General features: G+C 35.8%; 1 protein-coding gene across 9 annotated transcripts in view; it reads left to right on the forward strand.

Annotated features, from left to right (window-relative positions):
• The window catches only part of TENT2 (terminal nucleotidyltransferase 2), a gene marked incomplete at both ends in the record, with an annotated part of 54,718 nt that overhangs the window by 11,177 nt on the left and 17,187 nt on the right, over positions 1 to 26,354 (forward strand). For 3 of the 9 annotated variants that reach the window (XM_080709766.1, XM_080709767.1, XM_080709770.1), the window contains 7 exons: positions 1,185 to 1,299; positions 1,391 to 1,482; positions 3,401 to 3,479; positions 6,420 to 6,489; positions 11,747 to 11,823; positions 12,587 to 12,715; positions 20,500 to 20,543. In XM_080709766.1, the coding sequence (XP_080565892.1) occupies positions 1,185 to 1,299; positions 1,391 to 1,482; positions 3,401 to 3,479; positions 6,420 to 6,489; positions 11,747 to 11,823; positions 12,587 to 12,715; positions 20,500 to 20,543 (606 nt within the window). The remainder of the gene's footprint in view (positions 1 to 1,184; positions 1,300 to 1,390; positions 1,483 to 3,400; positions 3,480 to 6,419; positions 6,490 to 11,746; positions 11,824 to 12,586; positions 12,716 to 20,499; positions 20,544 to 26,354) is intronic. The other 6 variants (XM_080709768.1, XM_080709769.1, XM_080709771.1 and 3 more) reach the window with 4 other exon arrangements.

Below are 26,354 nucleotides of genomic sequence, written 5' to 3' on the forward strand. Positions count from 1 at the left end.
AAAAGTATAAAAATAGCTGGGCGTGGTGGCCCGTGCTTGTAATCCCAGCACTTGGGAACCTGACATAGGAGGATCGCAGGTTCGTGGCCAACATCAGCTACTTAGTGAGACTCTTTGCAACTTAGTGAGACCCTGTTTCAAAAATAAAAGAATAGCTGGTCATGGTGGCACATGCTTGTAATCCCAGCATTCGGGAGACTGAGACTGGAGGATCACGGCTCACAGACAGCCTAAGCTACTTAGTGAGGCCCTCTGCAACTCAGTGAGACCCTGTTTCAAAATAAAGAATAAAAATAGAATAGGGCTGGGGGTGTAGCTCAGAGGTAGAATGCCCCTGGGTTCCACCCCCAGTGCTGAAATAAATAAAGAAAAGAATAAAAAATAGGGCTTGGGTGTAGCTAAAAGGTAGAATGCTCCTGAGTTCAATCCTGAGGACCAAAAATATATATTATTTAAGTTGCTGCCCTTACAAAAAAGACCAGAGACCATATTTAGCTTACAGGGCTATAGTTTGCCAACCTCTGCTCTAGGTGAATAAAACTTAATTTTTTAAGTATCATTTAAAATTTTCTATTTACCACTTTTACTGGAGACTTTTTTCAAATTTATTACAAATGTAGATATCTTTTTGTTTTGCTTTTTATTATAAAAAATATCGGAATTGTACACTGTGAAGCTCCCAATATTGGCTGTTATTTCTCACCAAGTATGACCTACCAGTTTGGAGGGTGGACTGTACAGGTTCGAAGCTAGCCTCACCTACTTGGCGAGGCTTGCAGCAATTTGGTGAGACCCTGTTTCCAAATAAAATAGAAAATAGGTCTGGGGGTGTAGCCTGAAGGTAGAAAGCCTCTGGGATCCATCCCCAGCATCACAAAAAAAAAAAAAAAGAAAAAAAGAAAAAAAACAAAAGAAATCCATGTAAGGTAGTAAGTATTCATATTACCTGGTGATCTGTTATGTATTCTTGTTTCTATCACCTTTTAAAATATAGAAAACATTTTTTATGGGTCACACAAAAACTTATAGTAACCATGGATTATACTCTGCTGAGCCATAATTATATTCATTATTAGCTTTGTATCAGAAAGCATTAAGAGAACATGAATTGATTTACACTTTTAAGTATGGTAATTAGTTTACATTTCTGAACAAAAATTTTCTTTTTTTGTGGTGAATTTAAGTTGAGTCAGCAGATACTGGAGTTATTTGAAACATGTCAGCAACAAATAAGTGACTTAAAGAAGAAAGAACTCTGTCGAACACAGCTGCAGGGAGAAATTCAGCTGCTGTTTCCACGTATGTTTTTCTATTTTGCATTCACTTTATGTTTATGCATTCCTCTTTTAAATTTTAAATAATATCTTATAATTTTCTTCTGTTTTTCTAGAAAGCAGACTTTTTCTGGTTGGGTCCTCTTTGAATGGATTTGGTACCCGGAGCAGTGATGGTGATTTATGTCTAGTTATTAAAGAAGAACCAGTAAGCAATGAAATAATTTATTTCAAGTGTGTTTCCTATGTTATATCAGTAAAGAAATTTTACTCGGAAGTTATTGAGGGCCAGGGATGGTGGTGTACACTTCTAATCTCAGTACTATGGATGCTGAGACAGGAGAATCACAGGTTCATGGCTGTCCTCAGCAACTTAGTGAGGCTGTCAGCAACTTAGCAAGACCCTGTTTAAAAAAAGAGAGTGTGTGTGTGTGTGTGTGGCTGAGGTGTAGCTTAGAGGTAGACTGCCCCAGGGTTCAATCCCCATTATCAAAAAAAAAAAGAAGAAGAAAGAAAAGTTATTGAGGAAAAAAATTTGCTTTACTTGAACTAGTTCTTTGGATTTTTGTTTATCATAATTTTAGAAAACTCAGGAAATAATTGTTTTTCATTTAAGGCATGTACACAATACACATAACAGGAACTCTAGCATTAATTCACTTCCTTTTAAGTTGTTAAAAGGAAGTGACTTTATATGTATTTTTATTATTTATTTATTTATTTATTTATTTATTTATTTATTTATTTATTTATTGTGGTACTGAGGGTGGAACCCAGAGGCTTTCAACCTCCGGGCTATACCCCCAGACCTATTTTTATATTTTATTTGGAAACAGGGTCTCACTAAGTTGCTGAGAGCCTCACTAAGTAGCTGAGGCTGGCTTCGAACCTGTGCGATCCTCCTGTCTCAGCCTCCAAGTGCGGGGATTACAAGCGTGTGCCACCACGCCCGGCTTTTATATGTATTTTTAAAGAGTTCTGCCTCTGTTTTGAAATTGAATTGGATATGTTTATCATAATTCAGCAAGGAAGAACATGTGGCAGTATTATCTTCATGTGTTTCCTTTTCATTTGAATTCTCAGTGATTCTATTTTTAATCCCCTCCTTAAAAATGTGGGGTTAGAAGTTCTTATTTTGGGAAAAGAAAAGGAGAGATTTTACTATAAAGCAAGACTATTTTGATTTCTTTCTTTTTTTTTTTTTGGTGGTGGTACTGGGGTTCCTGGAAACCCTTCTACCTCTGGGCTACACTCCCAGACCTATTTTTTATATTTTTATTTGGAAACAGGGTCTCTTAAGCCAGCGAAGGTGGCTTTGAACCTGCATGATACTGTTGTCTCCGCCTCCCAAGAGTGGGGATTACAAGCGTGCGCCACCAGGCCCAGCGTTGATTTCTTAAACTTAATATATTTAAGATATTATCTTTGGCTTTGTTCCTCCTTTTTTATTTTTATTTAACAACCAGATTGTGTTATTTATTTATTTTTGCAGTATTGGGAGTGGAACTCGGGCATTCTACCTCTCTGATCTACACCTCCAGCCCTATTTTTTATTCTTTATTTTGAAACAGGCTCTCACTGAGTTGTAGAGGGCCTCACTAAATAGTAGCTGAGGCTGTCTGCGAATCACGATCATTCTGTCTTAGCCTTTTGGATGCAAGGGTGCACCACCACACCCAGCAAAGTTGTTTTAGTTTAAAACCAGGAATTAATTTGAAAATGTAGATATGAAAGGTAGTTCTAAGAGTTGGCTTTTCCTATAATGTAATTTCGTGTCATTTTAGTAATAACTCCAAATAAAAGGGTGTTTTTTTGTGGTTTTTTTTTTGTTTGTTTGTTTTTTGACTGTCTGGGGATGGGACCGAGGGGCATTTGACCTCTGAGCTACACCCCCTGCCCTATTTTTTATTCTTTATTTTGAAACAGGGTCTCACTGAGTTGCAGAGGGTCTCACTAAGTAGCTGAGGCTGTCCGCGAACTGCGATCCTCCATCTCAGCCTCCCAAATGCTGGGATTACAAGCATGTGCCACCATACCCGGCTTCTAAAAGTATTTTCTTTTTTGTTAAGATACTTAAAAAAATACTAAGCTAAGTAAGATAATGAAAAAACACTTTATTTTTAACTTATTTTTTTCAGGTAAATCAGAAGACTGAAGCACGGCATATACTCACCTTAGTCCATAAACACTTCTGTACTAGACTTTGTAAGTCTGACATGCTTCAAGTTCTTATGTCATCTGACTTAACTACTTATTTAGTATTTTCTTGCTTTATTTTCTCTTAAGTTATATTTTCTGGTCAGAATAGATATAATTTAGATCCTTTTTTCCAACTAAATTTTTTTATTTTGGTGGTACTGGAGGTAGAACCCAGGGGCTCTCTACCTCTGGGCTACACTCCCAGACCTATTTTATACTTTATTTGGAAACAGGGTCTCACTAAGTTGCTGAGAGCCTCACTAAGTAGCTGAGGCTGGCTTCAAACCTGTATGATTCTCCTGTCTCAGCCTCCCGAATGCTGGGATTACAAACGTGCGCTACCACGCCCGGCTCAACTAAATTTTTTTAAACTTTGATTTAAGGCCCATTTATTTAGCAGTCTTTATTGCGCTCACTTGCACCATACCTCATTGGATGCATTGTGAGGGATACAAAGACACATGGACTTTAGTCCTTTTTTTCAAAAGGTTATAGACCATTAGGGATAATAAGGCATGAATAGATAGCTGTAATGCAGGATATCTGAATAGCCAAAAGAATGATACAAATAAAGTTCTATAGGTATCATGTGAGGGAGAAAGTTATCTGTTTTGTAATGGTATATATCTTTACTTGTTTTAAAAATATTTGTTCCTAAGCCGGGCGTGGTGGCGCACGTTTGTATTCCCAGCATTTGGGAGGCTGAGACCTGGAGGATCGCGGTTCGTGGACAGCCTCAGCTACTTAGTGAGGCCCTCTGCAACTCAGTGAGACCCAGTTTCAAAATAAAGATTAAAAAGTAGGGCAGGGGGTGTAGCTCGGAGGTCAAATGCCCCTGGGTTCCATCCCCAAACCCGCAAAAAAAAAAAAAAAAAATTTGTCCTTCAAGATGGAGCCCAAATATTTTACTCTAATAGAAAGTAAAATTATTGACTTAGTTAATTTTATAATATTTTATTCTTTACTAAACTGACTCTAGATAGTTTTTTTTTTTTTTTTTTTTTTTGGTGGTACTGGGGTTCTGGAAGCCCTTCTTCCTCCGGGCTACACTCCCAGACCTATTTTTATATTTTTGAAACAGGGTCTCTTACGCCAGCACGGCTGGCTTCGAACCTGCGCGATCCTCCTGTCTCCGCCTCCCAAGCGCGGGGATTACAAGCATGCGCCACCACGCCCGGCGTCTAGATAGTTTTTAATATACAGATTAAACCATTTCAAATACATTATTTTAAACTTCCACAGAATTTTAAAGAAAGATTAACTGGGTGATGTTGGAAAACTATTTGTCCATTTGTTTAATAGATACCCATGTGCTAGACTTTCAGCTGGAAAGTACAAGATCAAGAAATGAATTTCTGGCTTTGAATAACTTAAATCTAGGAGAGAAATAAATCAAATGATTGATTTCCTTGGACATTATAGCATCTGTAAAATAAAGAAGTAATTCATACCTTAAATAAACTTTTTTTTTTTTTTTTTTGGTGGTAGTGGGGATGGAACCTTTCTACCTCCGGGCTACACTCCCAGACCTATTTTATATATTTTTTTTATTGGAAACGGGGTCTCTTAAGTCAGCTGAGGCTGGCTTTGAACCTGCCCGATACACCTGTCTCCTCCTCTCAAGCGTGGGGATTACAAGTGTGCGCCACCATGCCTGGCTTAAATAGATTTTAGTAGCTATTATTAGGATCATAAATGTTTTAAAAAGGGGCCTTACAGATGATCTAATTCAAATAAGGGATGCTTTTTCCTCTTTGTTATTATTTTTAATAGTTAGAGACTGGTGATCAATGTATTTTAGTAAGTAGCCTGTGGAACAGATAGTTTGTTAGTGTCAGAACCTGTACTTGCTACTCAAATTTTACTCCTAATCTAATTTTTCATTACACTTTACTGAGTTCTTGCACATAAATCCTATTTTATGGTGGTTAAAAACATAATAACGAAAAGTTATTTATTTACTTATTTTAAATCAGGTACTGTTCTCTAAAAAATTAGGAAATTGTTCCTTTAGGAAAGGTTTGTAGTTTCCTTTTTGTACATTTCTGTAACTTCCTGCAATTCACATGTGTTACTTTAACTCAGAATAATTTAAAAATTTGATGGAATAAAAAAATATATATATTTGGTTTTGGCCCTTAGAGAGCATAGTTATTTGAATGTGTCCCTGCCTTACATATCCTGTTGCAAGCATTTCCAATTTTCAGTGTGTTTTTTTTTTAATTCAGTGCTGGGGATTGAACCCTAGGCCTATGAGTAAGTTAAACATGCACTCTGCCACTGAGCCACGCTCCCAGCCCAAGCATTTCCAATTTTAATAGGATTTGTAATAGGATTTCTCTGGCTACCATTTCTTACTATGTGCCATACCAGAATTTACCAGTCCCCACGTTGACAGCATAGGTATTTCTTCACTCTTCCAATATTCTGATTCCTGATAGGTACTGTTAAATATTAGCACATACTGAACTGGGTGTGGTGGCGCACATTTGTAATCCCCGTGCTTGGGAGGCTGAGGCAGGTTCGACGCCAGCCTCAGCTACTTGGTGAGGCTCTCAGCAACTTAGTGAGACCCTGTTTCCAAATAAAAATATAAAATAGGTCTGGGAGTATATCCTGGAGGTAGAAAGCCTCTGGATTCTACCTCCCAGTACCACCAAAAATAAATAAATAAATAAATAAATAAATATATATATATATATTAGCACATACTACCTTTAGTACTTTTTCTAAAAATAACCTTAGTATATAGCCTCCTAAATGTTATTATTAGGCTTTAGTCCTAGAGAATTTGATAATGTCCTCATTTATTTGCTTTCTTTCTCAAAGACAGTATTTACTTAAGTTGTTTTAGCTTGGTAAAGTACTATTTTTAAAAGATGTGTATTGGAACACTATGTATTTGAGAAACATTGGCAGATATTCACATTATCTTTTCTCTTTCAGCTGGCTATATTGAGAGACCTCAGCTGATTCGAGCAAAAGTGCCAATTGTGAAGTTCAGGGATAAAGTCAGGTAAGTAATCACTAAATTCTCTTGTCACTCTTGCTTTAGATTATTTTTAGCTATTCATGTAATTTAGGTAGTTAAGAAATGTATATTATAGCACAAGATTGTCAGGTTTTAGAAATCACTTTGAAAAGAAAAAGAAGAAATCACTTTGCAATTTTTTTGTTTGTTTTTTGCGGGTTAGGGGCATTCAACCTCCAAGCTATACCCACTGCCCTATTTTTTATTCTTTATTTTGAAACAGGGTCTCACTAAGTTGCAGAGGGCCTCTCTAAGGAGCTGAAGCTGTCCGTGAACCACAATCCTCCGGTCTCAGCCTCCTGAATGCTGAGATTACAAGTGTGAGCCACTACGCCTGCTGAAATGATTTTTTAAATAATCTGAGCAGTCTTCCTCATGCTTACCTGTAGGTATCTTGCTTGATATTTGAATATTTGAGACTATCCAATTTTAAGATTTTTTTTTTTTTTTTTTTTGCGGGTCTGGGGATGGAACCCAGGGGCATTTGACCTCCGAGCTACACCTCCTGCCCTATTTTTTATTCTTTATTTTGAAACCGGGTCTCACTGAGTTGCAGAGGACCTCACTAAGTAGCTGAGGCTGTCTGCGAACCGCGATCCTCTGGTCTCAGCCTCCTGAATGCTGGGATTACAAGCGTGAGCCACTACTCCCGGCTTTAAGAATATTTGGATTTAGAGCCGGGCGTGGTGGCGCACGCTTGTAATCCCCGCGCTTGGGAGGCAGAGACAGGAGGATTGTGCAGGTTCGAAGCTAGCCGTGTGCGCTGGCTTAGGAGACCCTGTTTCCAAATAAAATGTAAAAATAGGTCTGGAGTGTAGCCTGGAGGTAGAAGGGCTTCCAGGAACCCCAGTACCACCAAAAAAAAAAAAAAAAAGAATATTTGGATTTAAAATGATCTCTTGCCAGCTGGGTATGGTTGCACATGCCTGTAGTTCAGTACTTGGAAGGCTGAAGCAAGAGAATCTCAGGTTGGAGGCCAAGATGTGGTAACTTGATAACTTGATGAGACCTTGTTCAAACTAAAAAATGAAAAAAAGAGCTGGAGGTTTAGCTCAGTGGTAGAACCCCCCACCCCCGCACACACACTTCCCTGGGGGTCAATCTCCATTACCATAGAATATATATAATTAGAGCCGGGTGTTGTGGCACATTCTTATAATCCCAGCATTTGGGAGGCACAGGAGGATTTGGGTTCATGATCAGTCTCAGTGACTTAGTGAGGCCCTTTGAAACTCAGTGAGACCCTATTTCAAAATAAAGAATAAAAAATAGGGCTGGGGGTGTAGCTCAGAGGTATAATGCCCCTGGGTTCCATCCCTAGTACCACACACACAAACAAATTAAAAGTAAATAATTAATGATCTCTTGACTCATAAAAATGTAATGCATTTTCCAGACGTAATCTTAATAATGGAATTTGATGTATATCTAATACTAAGGAGTTTATTTTAGATACAGTTATCACTGGTGGTACTGGGGATGGAACCCAGAGGCTTTCTACCTCTGGGCTATACTCCCAGACCTATTTTGTATTTTATTTGGAAACAGGGTCTCACTAAGTTGCTGAGAGCCTCACTAAGTAGCTGAGGCTGGCTTCGAACCTGTGTGATCCTCCTGTCTCAGCCTCCCAAGTGCGGGGATTACAGGTGTGCGCCACTATGCCCGGCTAACTATTGTTTTCTAAAAGCAGGATTGTGATAAACCAAGTTTTTCTTGTCCATTATTGCAAGAGTACCACTGAAATTATACACACACATAGCACACACATACAGATGAGCTTTCTTACTCATGGATTTACATCTTTAAGAGTTGCCTGGTTGCTCAAATTTATTTGTTCTCTCTACATCAGTATCCTCACAGTTTAGTGATCATTGGCAGCCACCTGCTGAGTGGTAAAATTTTTTGCGTCACCTAATATCTTTGTTCCCAGTTGAGGTTGAATAAGGTGACACTCTGCTTTTTTTGCTTCAGGTTTCATACAATGTCCTCACAGTCTAGTGAGTACTAGGTGTTGACCATTTTTATGCTTTCTGACTGATAAGAGTGGCCTTCAACCATGATACTGGAGTACTCTCTAGTGTTGTAAGTGCAAGAAGGCTTTGATGTGCTCTAGGGAAAACTGTCTTTAGATGTATAGTAACTTTATATTTTTGGAAAAATATTTTTCATTTTTTGTGGCATGGAGGAATTGAACCAAAGGCCTTGCATACTATACTATTATTGTGCTCTTGGCCATGAGTTCACTGTTAATAAGTCAATGATATACATTAAATAAGATGTCTTTAAGCAAAAACACAGTATAAAATCAAGGTTATGTATTCACTGGTTGATTAAACTGTTGTGATCAGGCTAGCAGAGTTAATACTATGAATCCCCTAGTAGGAGTGGTTCAGTTCTTGCTTATTCAGTGTTTGTGGCAACTTTATAGGACATATATACTGTGAATAACACGTGACTGCATATATATATAATTTTATTTTATTTTTTACTGGTACTGATGGTAGAACCCAGGGGCTTTTCTACCTCTGGGCTATACTCCCAGACCTATTTTATACTTTTATACCTATTTTATAAAAAGGGTTTTCTTTATTTGGAACCCGTGCGCTCCTCCTGTCTCAGCCTCCCAATGCTGGAATTACAAGTATGTGCCACCATACCCATCATATGTATATATATTTTAAACAAACCTTAATGCCTGGCTCAAGCCTTCCCTTCCATTTATTTAAACATCCATTCAGAATAAAATATTTCTTAAATTTCTTTCAAGTAAATAGAGATAATGTTTCTTAAAATAAAGATATAAAATATATAAGGAGATAAATAAACTTAAAAATATTAACTATAATTTTAAGTAATATATGATTGTGGTCATAGTTACATAAAAATGTTATTTATTTATTTTTTTTGCGGGTCTGGGGATGGAACCCAGGGGCATTTGACCTCTGAGCTACACCCCCTGCCCTATTTTTTATTCTTTATTTTGAAACAGGGTCTCACTGAGTTGCAAAGACTCACCAAGTAGCTGAAGCTGTCCATGAACTGTGATCCTCCAGTCTCATTCTCCCAAATGCTGGGATTAGAAGCGTGAGCCACCACATCCAGCTTATCCTTTTTATTTAATAATAATATAAACTTTTGTTAACCATTATAACCACATTTCATAATTTTTCTCTATACAAACCATAAATAAATGAAAAATACCAAAAGCCTGCTCCTAATACCCAAAGGTAACTGATGTTAATATTTTGGTATAAATCTTTCAGCCTCTTTTCTATATGCATATGCATAAAGAAATTTTTAGTAACTAAAGTTGAGATTTTTATGTTTAACCATATATCATGAATATTTGTCATTAAGTATTTTTCTGTGGCATTATCTTTTTAATCATTATTATATTTTTTCAATACTAGGGGTTAAATCCAGGAATGCTATACACAGAGCTTACCCCTACCCCTTTTTATTTTTTGTTTTAAGACATGGTCTCACTAAGTTGCTGAGGCTGGCCTCAACCTTTTGATCCTTCTCTGTCAGTCCCCCAAATAGCTGGTATTATAAGCATGCATCACCATACCCAGCTGTGGCATTATTAATGGCTTTATAGTATTCCATTGAGTAAACAGATTGTCATTAACTTAACCATTCCCCTGAGTTTGAACATTTGGTGTGTCTCTAGTTCAGTTGCTGACTAGTATTAAGTGGTTATTCATTGAGTTATGTGGAAAATGTACAAATTGAATTTAGTGTTAAGTTTATACAAACATAATTAAAGAGTATAACTCTTGTTATCATCAGTTTCCCAAAGCCAGGTATGATATCTGAGCTCTCATACCACTGTCCATTTTTATCAGTAAGCAAGAATAATAGATTTATGAGATCTCTTCGCTTCTACAAAACAAAACACTAAGATGGTAGATTTAAAATTTGATAAATAAAAGCTATAGAAGGGAATTTTGTTTTTGTATTAGGCATTCTTTTCACATAAAAATTTCAGAAAAAATTGGATCTCAGTATGTAGATATAAGTAGAATTGACTTATGTAAATTAATCCTTGTTTGTAGATTCCATCATTATTTTAGATTCTGTCATTGTTGCCCTGTTTTCTGAGTTGTGAATTGTGTATCTTTGCTTTCAAAGAAATATTTTTGTAATGTGTTTCAGTATTATAACTCTTTCTACATATCAGCAGCAACATTTGACAATGATCTTGTTAATTTACTAGCCTTTTTAGGGGGAATGCAATGTGTGCATTGAGCCTTCATTTTTTTGGCTTTTTATTTTTTTTTCCTAGTACTGGGGATTGAACCCCAGTGGTATTCTACCTTGAAACATGGTTTTGCTAAGTTGCTGAGACTGGCCTCAAAGTTATGATCTTGTTTTAGCTTCCAAAGCACTGGAGTTACAGGTATGGGCCACCATACCTAGCTGATTCTTATTGTTCTAATATACATAGTGCTGTATGTAGCTCCAGATGATTTGAGAATATATAACTTAGTCGGATAGCTTGCCAAGACTGTTTTTGATCTCATAATTTTGCTTTAATGAAAGATTATGAGTTTTATCAGGACGTTCTAGTCTTTAAGAGTAATCTTTGTGTGTGTGTGTGTGTGTGTGTGTGTGTGTGTGTGTGTGTATGTGGTACCCCAGTACCCTTCTACCTCCGGGTTACACTCCCAGACCTATTTTTATATTTTCTAATTGGAAACAGGGTCTCTTAAGCCAGCGAGGCTGGCTTTGAACCAGCGTGATCCTCCTGTCTCGTTTCCCAAGTGCGGGGATTACAAGCATGCGCCACCATGCTCAGCGCCATCTTTGTTTATATTTTTAATACACACTAGATCAGATCATTAAATTAAATTAAAATTACATACTGCCGGGCTTGGTAGCGCACACTTGTAATCCCCGTGCTTGGGAGGCTGAGATGGGAGGATCGCATAGGTTCGAAGCCAGCCTCAGCTACTTAGTGAGGCTCTTGGCTACTTAGTGAGACCCTGTTTCCAAATAAAATAGGTAGAAAGCCTCTGGGTTCCACCCCCAGCACCACCAAAAAATAAATAAAATAAATAAAGTGACGTACTGAGAATATTTTGTTTTCTTATTTCTTTAGTATTTCCTTTTAGAAACACAAGTCTGGCTTTGGGGCCCATGCTATTTTGCATCACTGGATGAATTGGTGTCAGTTTATTGCTAGGATGAGAGGTTATTTGTACTTAAGAGCTAAAGTTTGCTTTATTTTTTAAAATAGTTGTATGGAGTTCGACTTGAATGTAAACAATATTGTTGGAATAAGAAACACATTCCTTCTCAGAACTTATGCATACCGTAAGTTTTTTATTTATTTCTAAATAATTATCAGCTTCTCTTTTTCTTTCATTCTTATTCCTTTTTTTTTTTTTTTCTTTCAATTGTGGTACTGGGGATGGAAACCTGAGGCCTTCTACCTCTGGGCTACACTTCCAGACCCATTTTATATTTTATTTGGAAACAGGGTCTCACTAAGTTGCTGAGGCTGCTTTGAAACTGCGATCCTCCTGCCCCATCTTCCCAAGTACTAGAATTATAAGCATGCCCACCAGGCCCAGATCTTTATTCTATTTTAAAGATGTTTATAGTAAATAGCAATAAATCTTTAGTTGTATTTAGGTATCATGTATCTTATTTTGTTATTTGCATGTGTTCTTACATTAAAATCATGTGTTACCAGAATTATAGATGATAAAATGCATTTTTTCTTTTTCTTTTGGTGGTACTGGGGTTCCTGGAAGCCCTTCTACCTCGGGGCTACACTCCCAGACATATTTTATATTTTTTATTTGGAAACAGGATCTCTTAAGCCAGTGCGGCTGGCTCCGAACCTGCGCGATCCTCCTGTCTCCGCCTCTGCCCGGTGATAAAATGCATTTTAATAAATGATAGTTTTTAAAAAGTAACTAAGGTAAGTTTAGAAGTAAGTCTCACATTTCTGGTAAAAACAGCATTTAGCACATCGAGAGTCTTTTTGTTGGCATGGAGTTGGGAATTATGTAAACTTTGAAAGAAATTATAATATTTTCTTACCCTTTCTAAGTTCTAATTTTACTTGCAGTTGAAAATCGAGTTCGTCCATTAGTCCTGGTGGTTAAGAAGTGGGCACGTCACCATGAGATAAATGATGCCAGTCGTGGTACTTTAAACAGCTATAGTCTTGTACTGATGGTTTTGCACTATTTACAAAGTAAGTATTATGGCTTTTTCCCTCCAATTTTAAAAGCCAAAATGCAATTAAATTTCATTATGATGTCTCTTGATCTTATCTCCAAAGAGCACTGTTAAAGAAAATTCATACTGAGGCCTACCAAACTGTATTTCCTGTTTTGTTGCTTTGAACCAAGGTTTAAGAACTGTTATTCCCTTGAAAACATTATGAAGTTTCACAGTGTTTTTAATTTTGGGTATTTTTCCTATATCCCCTTTTGTATTTAAAGACCTTTCATCACTGGCCCATTATCTTGAGACAGATGAATGCTAAAAAGAATGGTGCTCGAGCACCATTCATTGTGTATTTTATTTTTCATTTGAGACAGAAATTATATGGTTTTCTTGTTGGTTAAAAAAGCTTTTAATCAGCTGGGCATGGTGGCACGTGCTTGTAATCCCAGCATTTGGGAGGCTGAGACAGGAGGATTGCAGTTGCGGACAGCCTCAGCTACTTATTGAGGTCCTTTGCAACTAAGTGAGACCCTGTTTCAAAATAAAGAATAAAAAATAGCACTAGGTCGGGTGTGGTGGCACATGCTAGTAATCCCAGCATTTGGGAGGCTGAGACAGGAAGATCTCAGTTTGCAGACAGCCTCAGCTACCTAGTGAGGACCTCTGCAACTTAGTGAGACCCTGTTTCAAAATGAAGAAAATATAGGGCTGGGGGTGTAGCTTGAAGGTAGAATACCCCTGGGTTCCATCCCCAATGCTGCCAAAAGAAAAAAAGCAAAGACTAGAGCAGGGGCTGTAGCGTGGAGGTAGAATACCCCTAGGTTCTATTCCCAGAATTGGGAAACAAAAAAGAAGAAGGAAAAAAAGCTTTTAATCTCTGTGAGTTGCATTCTCCAACTAGATTTTGTCATGGCAGAATTGTTGTGTCATATTGGCTGCCAGACTTAATTCAGTCCAGTTAGCCATACTTTTGTCCTGCACATAGTAGCAAGTAGTAATAAATTAACATTTATAATTTGTGTAATTCATAAGATAGGTGTGACAGTTGTTTTAAATATTTATCTTATTTGTTTATTTATCTATTGGTGTGTGTGTGATACTGAGGATTGAATCCCAGCCCTTTTTTTTGCAGTACCAGGGATGGAACCTAGAGGCATTCTACCCCTGACCTACACTCCCAGCCGTAGGTGTGACAGTTCTTAGAGTAATGAAAATTCCCTAGCAATATAGAACAGACCGACAAGATCTGATTGGAACTTTTACTTTCATATGAAATAATCTTTTACATATATAACTCACGAAATAAAAAACACTTCACATTTTACTCAGTGAGACCTTGAGAGATATTAAAAGTAAAACTAAATATTTGTAGTTAATAGACTAGGAAATGTTTAATGACTGACTAATCTATTGAATATACGACTTGTCATGGAGGTTCAATGTAAGAATTGATGCTAATTTGGTAAATATAGTTTATTAGGATGTACAGTATTAGGTTGATATTTCCATGGTTTAGAATCTTGGTTTCTGAAGATTAAACAATTATGAGCAAAAACATGTTTAGCATACATATACTCATTTTTTATTGCATAAATATTTGAGTATCTACTAAATAAGTCCTACGCATTACTCTAGGATCTGGGAATACAGCAGTGAATAAAATAGAAAAACAAGTGAACAAAGTAGAAAAACAATTGATCGATCTTACATTTTCAACATGTAAAAATTAATATTTTAACAGCTATTACCTATCCAAACTTATGAGTTACATTGTTTTTATGGCACTGGCCATTGAACCCTGGGATGTTCTCCTCTGAACCACATCCTCAGCCCTATTTTTTTTTTTTTTTTTTTTTTGGTCCTGAAACAGGGTCTTACTAAGTTGCTGAGGCTGCCCTAGAATCTGCAATCCTCTTGTCTCAGCTTCCTAAGTACTGAGATTATAGGCATGCACCAGGACTCCTGGCCATATCAATTATTAAGAATTGTTACAGCTGGTGGATTGCTAACAAAATGTAATATATTTACTACTGATGTATAAATTAAGCTATTGACAGATTATCATCAATATGTGTTCTATAACAAATTAACTATTACAAGCCAGGTATGGTGGTGCACACTTGTAATCCCCGCGCTTGGGAGGCAGAGACAGGAGGATCATAAGGTTTGAAGCCAGCCTTGCTGGCTTAAGAGCCCCTGTTTCCAAATAAATAAATAAATACATACATACATACATATACATACATACATACATACATATATATATATATATATATATATATATATATATATAGAGAGAGAGAGAGAGAGAGAGAGAGAGATATGGATGGATATATATAGGTCTGGGAGTGTAGCCCAGAGGTAGAAGGGGTTCCATGAACCCCAGTACCACCAAAAAATAAAGAATGGAAAAAAAAAATTGGGCTACAGTGTAGCTCAGAGGTAGAATGCCCCTGGGTTCAATCCCCATTACTACAAAAAACAAATTAACTATTACAGTGCATTGACCTTTTTTTTTTGTGGTACTGGGGATGGAACCCAGGGGTATTCTACCTCCAAGTTACACCCCGGCCCTATTTTTTTTTTTTTTTTATTCTTTATTTTGAAACAGGGTCTCACTGAGTTGCAAAGGGCCTCACTAAGTAGCTGAGGCTGTCTGCAAACCACGATCTTCTTGTCTCAGCCTCCCAAATGCTGGGATTACAAGCATGTGTCACCATGCCTGGCTTCAATGCATTGATTTTTAAAAGACTTATTTAAAAACATCCTTTTAGTGCATCATTTGTTACTTTTTATATTTAGGTTTTGAGAGAGATAAAAGGTAGTATCAGGAATTTTGTTAACTATAACAGAACAATTAGGGCTTGGAAAATTGGGATGATTGGAACACTTATAGTCGTAAATCTGTACTGGGAATACTGGAAATTGGGGAAAGAATGCACATTCTTTTTGGTATGTGTATCAGAAATTATCAGGGTTGTGGATTACAGGGTTTGTAAATTCTTGGGAAACTATGCTTCTTTGCATAGGGAATTGGGGATTATGCCCAAATTTAGAATTTCTTTGCAGAGTTCCGTTTATCAATAACAGGATAGAATGGTGGTACTGGGGATGGAACCCAGGGGCATTCTACCTCCAAGCTACACCCCTGGCCCTATATATTTTTTTATTCTTTATTTTGAAATAGGGTCTCACTGAGTTGCAAAGGGTTTCACTAAGTAGCTGTGGCTGTCCACAAACCACGATCCTCCCGTCTCAGCCTTCCAAATGCTGGGGATTACAAGCATGCGCTCTTGGTTTCAATGCATTGAAAAAAGATGTTATTATAGTGCCTTTTGAAAGAGTAGTTCAAGGTGAAATGCATTGTCAAAAATTCTTTATATTTAAATTTCTAGGCTAGCATTAGCAATTATATATTTGTAGTGAATGATTGGACAAAATTACTTCTCAGCTATTCAATCTTAGAATTATATTTTGTTTTAATTTTATCTCATTTTGGGTACTGGAGATTGAATCCTGGGGCATTTATACCTCCAAGTTACACTCCAACCCTTTAAAATTATATTTTCTTTAGAAACAGAGTCTTACTAAATTGCTGAGGCTGCCCTCAAACCTGTGATCTTCCTGTCTCAGCCTTAAAAGTACTGGGATTATAGGCATATGTGACCATTCCTGTTTTATTTATTTATATTTTTGGTGATACTGGGGATGGAACCCAGAGGCTTTCTATCTCTGGGCTATACTCCCAGACCTATTTTTTATATTTTATTTGGAAACAGGGTCTCACTAAGTTGCTGAGAGCCTCACTAAGTAGCTGAGGCTGGCTTCGAACCTGTGCAATCCTCCTGTCTCAGCCTCCCAAGCGCGGGGATTACAAGCGTGCGCCACCACGCCTGGCTCAACCATTCCTGTTTTAACCTCAGCATTTTAATGATTAGGAGCAAGAATAAAATTCTGAATTCTATTTAATTTTGGCCTTTTGTTTCAGAATTTTTGTGTTTAAAATGATTAAAACCTAGTGATATTAACTATTTTACAATTTTGAATTGTTTGAATAAGTTATAGATACACATCATAGGAAGTCTTGAAAGTATATTAAAGTAGAAAGAAGAAAAAAACAATAAATTACCCTTATTTCCATACATAAATTGTTATTATGCAATCCTCTTGTCTCAGCCTCCCAAGTGCTGGGATTAAAGGCATACACCAACACCACTAGGTACTATTCTTTTTTCTTCTTTTTCTTTTTTTTATACATGGAATTGAACTCGGGCGTTTTACCTCCAATACACACCCAGTTATTATTTGTGGTTTTTTTTTTTTAATAACTTTTGTTTTCTTTGCCAGGGTTTCAAACTATAAATCTATCCAAACATTAAATGCTAAGTTTACTTCTTTTAATTCCAAAATTTTGGACAGGTCAATTATCATAGTGAGTGTGTATTATTTTTATTCCCCTCTGCTCAGAACTTGGTCTTCTTAAATATATAGTGTATTTACTTTCTTTTTTTTTTATTAAACCTGGGCATTATGGCATTATTTCAAGATGTTTAGATTTTAAGGAATAGTGAAATTTCAAAAAAAGAACCACTCTTTTAATTTTTATTTTGTCTTGTTAATTATCCAAACCCAAACCCTGCTACCCGCTGTTAACTATGACTTCATAAAAATGTTGCAGATTAGCTGAGCATGGTGGCTAACACCTGTGATCCTAGTACTTGGGAAGCTGAAATAGGCAGCAGATTTGTAGCTCACCCCAGCAACTTAGTGAGACCCTCAGCAGCTTAGTAAGACCCTGTTTTACAGAAAATAAAGTGGGCTAGGAATATAGCTTGGAGGTAGAAAGCCTTTGAGTTAAATTACCAGTAGCAAAAACAAAAAACAAGAAAAAAATGCCTATTAATACAAAAAATCTGAGATGGATAGAATCTCAGGATAATGGAGAGACCATCCCCCAACTGTAATTGTTATCCCTTTTTCACTTTTGATACACATTTGCTTTTATTTTCTCACTTTATCATAGTTCAGGAGCCTTACCTCAGTGGTAGGTAATTCTGTGGCCATTTTTTATATTTCTCTCAGTTGGGGTGGACTTATAGCTGTTTTTCAAGAAAATCTTATTTCCACCTTCTAGCACATCTCCATCCCACATCTCTGTAGAGAAAGAGTGCCATTGTATGATGTCAACCTTTTCTTTTCTTGGTGATCAAAGCATATGGTATCCTCTTAGCATGAATGGGCCATTTTAGTTTCTTGACAGAGAATATAACTTTAAACTCTCTGTCCCTATTTTTTGTCACAAGTTTAGTTATAAAATATAACATGTAGATGTAGTTAGTGTCCTTAGTTGGTAGTTTTAAAAATGACAGTATGGAATTTACACTCCTATGCTTATGCAAGAGTCAGTTTGGGTTGACTCCTAGAAAGCAATGTTGAAGTGTTTATATTCATATCCTTTGATTCAGTGATTTCATTTCTAGGAATTTATCCGAAGGTCATAATCAGAGATGTATACATGGATCTATATGTAAGGTGATTTCACAGTGTGCATTGAAATAACAAAAGATTAGAAATAATCTGAGTTTTTTAAGAACAGGAAATGGGAAAATTAAGTATGATATAACCTAATATTAAAGTTCTATAGCCACTGAAAATCATGTTTTTAGGATATTTAGTAAGAAAGTACCCTTAATACAGTGTCTTATATAACATAATACCGGTTTTATTTTAAAAATAGCACCAGTTATTAGCTGGGTGTGGTGACAGATGCCTGTAATCCTAGTGCTTGGGAGGCTGGGACAGGAGGATCGCAGTTTCAAGGCCACCCTCAGCAACTTAGTGAGATTGTATTTCAAAATAAAAAGTAAAACTGGGCTGAGTGTGTAACTTGGAGGTAAAATGCCTTTGGGTTCAATTCTTAGTATTAAAAAAAATGAGAAAAAGAAAAAAGAATGGTACCTTGTGGTATACACATATACAAATAGTTGGGAATGAAGTATGATGTAGAAGGGAATTTTTTTTTTTTTTTTTAGGGTCTGGGAATGGAACCCAGGGACATTCGACCTCTGAGCTACACCCTCTGCCCTATTTTTTATTCTTTATTTTGAGACAGGGTCTCACTAAGTTGCGGAGGGCCTCACTAAGTAGCTGAGGCTGTCCAAGAACCGTGATCCTCCAGTCTCAGCCTCCCAAATGCTAGGATACAAGTGTGCGCTACCACACACTGTGGGAAATTTAAGTAATAAAACATCCTACTCTGTACTGTGTGGTAGATTATAAAACTCATAATTGTAGTCTGAGACCATGTAGGTTGGTTATAATGGTAAGTAAAGTATTTCAGAGGTCAGTTTTGAAAATTTTTCTAAGTAACAAGTGAATTAAATATTGTTACTGAGTCTATTTAGGATATATATATATATTCTATCCCTAATGATCAAATACAAAGTATATCAATGCAGTACTATATTTGGTCTCTAATATTAAAGAAATGCTGAAAATGTATTATTTTACCATACTTAAGATAGTATATGGTAGATATTTCTTGAGTTGTGACAATTAGGCATGTTACTTTTTCTATTCAGTTTACATTATAACATTGTGTAGTGTTAATGCCTTTAATGAGATTGTATTTTATTAAAACTGTTAAATGGTGATAAATGATTAAAATATGGTGGTAAACATGAAGATAGTGATTCCATTGTATGAGATTTTACTCATTTTATGGGCTATATTTCCTTTGTCAGGTTACTTCCTACAATAACTTATGAAGCCTAAAAGCAGCAGAGTGATGCAAAGCTTCTGGCTTAGGTGTATGATATTTTCTGAAGCTTTTTTTGTTTGTGGTACTGGGGATTGAACTCAGAGGTGTTCCATCTCTAAGCTATACCCTAAGCTCTATTTTATTTTGAAACAAGGTCTCACTAAGTTGCTGAGTCTGGCTTTGAAGCTGGGAAGCTGGGATCTTCCTGTCTTGGCCTCCCAAGTACTGGGAGTATAGGTGTGTGCCACCGCGCCTGGCTGAGGCTTTTTTTTTTTTTTTGGTGGTACTGGGCAGGGGGTTGAATCAGGCGTGTTCTGTCTCTGAACTGTACCCCCATCCTTTTTATTTTTAACTTTGAAACAGGGTCTCGCTAAGTTGGTGAGGACTTCACTAAATTGCTGAGTCTAGTTTGAACCTGCCATCCTCCTGTCTCAGCCCTCTAGGTACTAGGATTATAGGCATGCACCACTACACCTGACTTGAGGCATTCTTTTAAAATTACATTTTGAAGTTGAAAATTTGTGTTTCAGGGCTTTTTCAATAGATAAATTTCCTGAACCTTTCTCAAATTTAGTATTGTTAATAGAATAAATTATGATATGAAAATTAAGTTAGAACTGTCATTCTGTCATATTATTCATTTATATTCTTAAAATTGCAGTTCTTGATAGCTATATCCATTTTAACAATGTTCATTCAGTATTTGTAGAACAATCTTTGTCTTGCTTATTTTGTGTGTGTGTGTCTAATGTTGGACCAAATGACTGTTTCCCTTTTTTTGAAAGCCTATTGTTCTAAAACCACATAAGATACATTGATTTACATAGGAATATATACAATTTATTAACAAAAATTTAAATTGCAAACTTAAGATATATTTTAAATTTAAATTTATAGGGATAAGAATTAGTTTCATGAAATATATGAAAACGGTTAAAACTTTAGCATAAACCCTTCTAGTCTCATACCTGGGGTATAGCTTACCAGTTAATTGCATTGTGAAATGAATCATGTGAATCACGGAAGCTTTAAACTTTTTCTTTTTATAGCCCTACCTGAACCCATCCTTCCATCCCTCCAAAAAATTTACCCAGTAAGTGTTTCTTATAAATTATTATAATACATATTATGTCAAGTGTATATAGAATTATATACAGCACTAATATGAGTATAAAAGTAATAAGGCTACATACATGATAACATTTTCTATATAGGTTGAGGCATTGGCTACTGAAACATTTAAATGTTTCATACACTTCTGAAAACTCTGGTACTTTGTTTATTGGCAGATACATGCATGGTCAGTTATGGTAATGGTAGAATCTGTTTTTTCTTTTTCTTTTTTTTTTCTTTTGCATAATACTCATGATTATCACTAATAGGCCTTAAATATATTCAGTTGGTCAAAAGCCCATGTGGCCTTTTTCTAGCTTTCTTTATACTATTTTTAAATATAGTTTTACATAACTTCTTTAGCAACTGAGTTTTTGGCCTAGTAATTTATAAAAATTAAATTAAAAAGTTGGATTATCTTTTTATCTTATTTTTGATCTTGCCAGTACACCAAATTGAAGTAACAGTAATACACTATTCTTATGTGTATATTAAGAATTCTGAAATTAATTAGAAATACTAAAAAAATGAAGTGTCTGCTAGAAAAAATTTAGTATGTATTCATTTTGAGTTTAGAGAAGCCTAAATAACATAATGTACATATTCATAATGTGTATGCATCCTTTTGTTTCTTTTCCAGTTTTCTTGTATTCTTTCTCCATTTTGCCTTATTGTTTTATAGTCCTACCATTTCTGTTTTCCTTCATAGTCATCCTTATTCCTGATTTTCTTTGGAAATATTTAAGCTGCTTGTTTAGAATGTTTGGCAAACTTTCAGAAAACCACATAATTTTGACCTGTTTTATACATGTTAGTTTTATGCATACATGCACATGCATCTATACATTTCATAGAAGAGCTGTTTTCTAACCTTTGTAAATGATCATATTACTAAGGAGAATATACAATCCATCTTATAATCAATTTTAAAAGAAATTTTTATTTATTGTATTACATAAAATATTTTAACAAATATACTTGCCTACAACATCAGTTAAATATAATCTCTGATAATTGAGAATTGATTTTCTTGCTTTTTGAACATCAGTTTTATAATGCATTCATGTAAGTTACTGAATAGTAAAGGTTTGCTATAATATAGTCTTGCTATATTTGGAGTCTCCTTGTTTCTGGTGGGTCATCTGCTAGTAGAGACTATGATAAGAGCCTTTTACAATCTGGTTATCTTCCTTTTAAAAACTAAGTTCTGCTATTAGGAGGAACTATTATGAGTTTCCATTAGATCTTGGAATTAGTTTTTATGCTTTCTTTTTGTGTGTGTGTAGTACTAGGGATTGAACCCAGGGACATTTTACCTTGAGCGTCACTTCCAGCTCTGTTTTATTTTTATTTTGAAACAGGGTCTTACTAAGTTTCTGAGGGCCTTGCTAAGTTGCTGAGGCTGGTCTCCAACCTGCGATCCTCCTACCTCAGCCTCCTAAGTACTGGGAGACAGATGTGCACCACCATGCCCGGTTTTATGCTTTCTTAAACGTGAAAAATCAAAGCAGCAGCAAGAACAGAAATAAAAGTAGGTTAACTTTTTGGCCTTCTTATTTTTTCTTTGTATGTGTGTGTGTGTGGGGGAGTACTTGGGATTGAACCTAGGGGCGTTCTACCACTGAGCTATACTTAATTTTTTTATTTTGAAACAGGCCTCACTAAATTGTTGAGACTGTCCTACAACCTGTAATCCTCTTGTTCCAGCCTCCTAAGAACTGGGATTACAGGCGTGCTCTAATAAACTTGACTTTTTCCTTATTCTTGAATTTATTTTCTTCCCTCCATAAAGGGAGTTAGTTCATACCTGAAAGGTTAGAGATAGTGGTTGTGAGTTTACTATTTAATTTTATGGTCCCAACCTTATTTTTAAGATTTGGGTTTCAGTATAAAAGAGCTGCATGTAATTTTATCATACGAAGAATTTAATAGTTAAACTTACACTTAAAACATCTATTGTTGTGCATTGAAAAATGCTTCTGTAAATATCTCACTTGAAATCCTATGCTATGTGATATCCTTTTTACTAGGATAAGATAATAGAGAAATAGCAATTTGATGTATTTGCTTAGGGGTGGAGGTATTGCTTTTGTGACAAGATACCCACTCAGGTTCTTTCTGATAGATTCTAGTTTGACAGTCCTGACTTCTGTCCACACCTGTTACCTATTATACTCTTCATCCTTGATTTTTGAAAAATAATCCTATTTCTGTATCTGTGATGGGGAGCAAATTCAGTACTAGTCCAACTCCAAGGCCTTCAAAAATTACTAATTACCTGCTAAGTTAGGAATGCTATAATTTGTATTCAGCTATGGTTTACATTGTCCATTGCCATTTTAAATATGTAGACCCTGTTTTCTTTACTATAAAATTGATGATTGCCTGGATAAGGACTCACTACTCTTGCACAAGATGTTTTTCTTTTATATGAATGTTATAAGAAGGGGAACACTTTTTCAGAGGTTCCTCTGATGGAACAAGCAAGTCAGCTTGTTTCTTATTACTAATAATAACCATCATTTACTTAGTATCCAAAATTGTATAATTTCTTTAATTCTAGACAAATGAACTTGTAAGATATCATCCCTGTTTCACAGATGAAGAAACTAAGTCTTAGAAGGATTACATGATTGATCCAAGCTGTATAATCACAAGTGATGGATCCAGAAACTGGTATTTTTTCCCCTTATCCTGTGTTTCGTAGGGGAAGGCAAAAACTACTGTAGTATTCACTAATGTATCATTTCTTCCAATTTCTATTACTTATTAGATTTTATTTGTATATATCTGATTATATCCCTCTATAGACACTTCCCTATAAGAAAAGCAGATAGGGCAAAAATTTTAGCATATATATATATTTTTCATATATATATATATATATAAATTTGAGAATGGCTTAAAACTTTACAGTAACATGCTTTCTTACTTTTCAGAGGGAATTTTTTCATATTTTCATTTCAAAATTTATGGTAAAATATTTAATTTTTTTTTTTTTTTGTACTGGGAATTGACCCACCCCCTTCCCAGGGCCTCATATATGCCAGACAGGTACTCTACCATCCACCAAACCCTTAGCCCTGGATAAAGTACTTATTTTTAAAAATTGATATAGTTTAATTCCCTTATAATATTGAATGTGAAAGAAAGAGATGAAAGACTATAAACATATCTCCAGAGGCTGTATTGTATTATAGTATAGGATTATTGACTATTATTACTTCTTATGGACTTATAAAAGCAACATAAATGATAACGCCAATCTAACTTATTCTAGAAAGTGCTCCAGATTTCAGGCTTTAAAGGTAAAGTAAGATGTGGCACTGCCTGAGAAATAATTATGGAATTTGTTAAAAGATCCCCCCCCCTTTTGGTAGATAATTATATGGACAAAAACAGTGAGACTTTTCAGATGTTTTTCAAGGGATTGCTTTTAAATTTTTCTTTGAAGAGAAATAGAAAATTATATATCATTAAAAAGTCAACATTTGGAAAATATTTTCAGAAATTATTAGGTCATTACACATTTGGTGATTTGAAACTCAAAATATATTATCTTAAACATGTTACGGGACGTCTTCCTTTTATTTAAAAAAAGTAAATAAGAATAAGTATTGATAATCCCAAAATCTACTTTGTATTAGGGTGTGGTTTTTTCCTTTGAGTTTTGTATTGCTCTTTCTGTGCTTCCTATTGTATTTAACACCCACTTGTCCTAGCTGAAGTAGCATGTTTTTCTTTTTTTTTACTGGTGCATTGTAATCTCACATTATTATGTAGTTCAGAGTGAGTATATATTTTTCTTAAACATATCTGGCAATGGGGAAGCCCTGTAAAGAAATGCTGTGTAGCACAGAATCTTCGTGTTATGTGAATTATTACCAGAAACTGGAAATTTCTTAAGAACAGTGGTAATTCCTATTTACTTACAGCTTTGCTTCGTGTGTCTCTCTCTCTCTCTCTCTCTCTCTCTCTCTCTCTCTCTCTCTCTCTCTCTCTCTCTCTCTTTCTCTCTTTGTCTCTTTCTCTCTCTCTTTGTGGTACTAAAGGGTGGAACCCAGGGGCTTTCTACCTCCGGGATATGTCCCCAGCCTTATTTTATAATTTATTTGGAAACAGTCTCACTAAGTTGCTGAGAGCTCACTAAGTAGCTGAGGCAGCTTCAAACCTCTGTGATCGCCGGGCGTGGTGGCGCAAGCTTATAATCCCCACATTTGGGAGGCAGAGACAGGAGGATCGGGCAGGTTCAAAGCCAGCCAGTCGTTCTGGCTTAGGAGACCCTGTTTCCAAATAAAAAAGTATAAAATAGGTCTGGGAGTGTAACCCGGAAGTAGAAGGGTTTCCAGGAACCCCAGTACCACAAAAAACAACAACAACAACAACAACAACAAAATACAAACAAACAAACAAACATCTGTGATCTTTCTGTCTCGGGCCCCTAAGCACTGGGATCACAAGCTTGCTCCACCATGCCCAGTGTGTCTTTTCTTTTTAAGTTTGAACATCCCCTTCAATTTTCTCTCAGTAATCATGGTATGAATCCTTTTTTATAAGATCATGAAAAAAAGAATAGTGGTGCATGAGAGAAGTCTGGCCAAATTGTTGGTCTAAGGTTATTCCAATTTTTTTTGTGGGGGAGGGTGCTAGAGATTGAATTCAGAGGCATTCTACCTCCAAGCTACACCCCTAGCCTGATTTTTTATTCTTATTTTGAAGCAGGTTCTCACTCACTAAATAGTTGAGGCTGGCTGTGGATCCTGATCCTCCTGTCTCAACTTCCCAAGTACTGGGATTATAGTATGTGCCACCACACCTGACTTCCAAGGAATTTTTAATAAAGTAGATCAACAACTCTTCAGTTTTATTCTTACAGTAGCTGATATTTTTCTTTAAATTTTCTTTAAAAATAAAAAATTTAAAGGAATTTTAAACTCCAGGTAAGAAAATGACTGTTCTATTAGCATCTGCTCATAAACTGAATGTTTACTATGCAAGTGCCAGGAGTCAAAATTAATAAGAAGCTTTGAGAACAGGAGCTATTAAATAGGGACCCATTTTTCTTTTAAAAATTTTAATTGACACATAATAAATTGTGCTTATCAAGTCTACATTATATCTTTGATTCAATTTACCAGAAAATAATAAGTAAATTACACAGTTTTAAAACATCTTGTACTGAGTCCCATTTTATACTTAACAAGTAAGAAAGAAAGGCAGATAGAAGCACATCTTTTTTCCTTCTGCCTTTACTGTTTGTTGTAAATGGAAGCTACTTTTCTACCCCTCTCACCTTCTGTCTTAAGCTAGACAAAGTTTCAGCCTGAGTTTTATGATGTAATAGCAGCTATTAGAAATGTAAAAGTTAAGTTTTGTGTTTAGGCGTGCCAGCTTTTTTAATTGTGGTTGGGACAAAGTTAATCAACTCTTGGTAGTTAAACAATGTTGATAGAATTATAGATAATGGAACAGGGAGTCACTGTTTTCCTTTTTTCTTTTTTTTAGTGTTTTCTGAGGAGTAGATTCAAGGATGTACTACTCTATTTCTGTGTGCTTATCACTTAGATATTTTTTATTTTTTAACTTGGTTGTTATCAGTTGAAATAGTACTTGTAAGCCCCAGGTTAATCTGTTACATAGGTAAGAACCTTAGTTCTAGTTGTCATTCTGCTTTAACCATTTGCTTTTATTTTCTTTTAAAGCTATTTCTACTCTGATGGCAATGGGGGAAATATAGAAAACCATTTCTGATGGCACTGTACACATTACCTTAGAGTATTTTCTAATTTAT

This window comes from Muscardinus avellanarius, assembly GCF_963383645.1.
Source record: "Muscardinus avellanarius genome assembly, chromosome: 1".
NCBI classification, from domain to species: Eukaryota; Metazoa; Chordata; class Mammalia; order Rodentia; family Gliridae; genus Muscardinus; species Muscardinus avellanarius.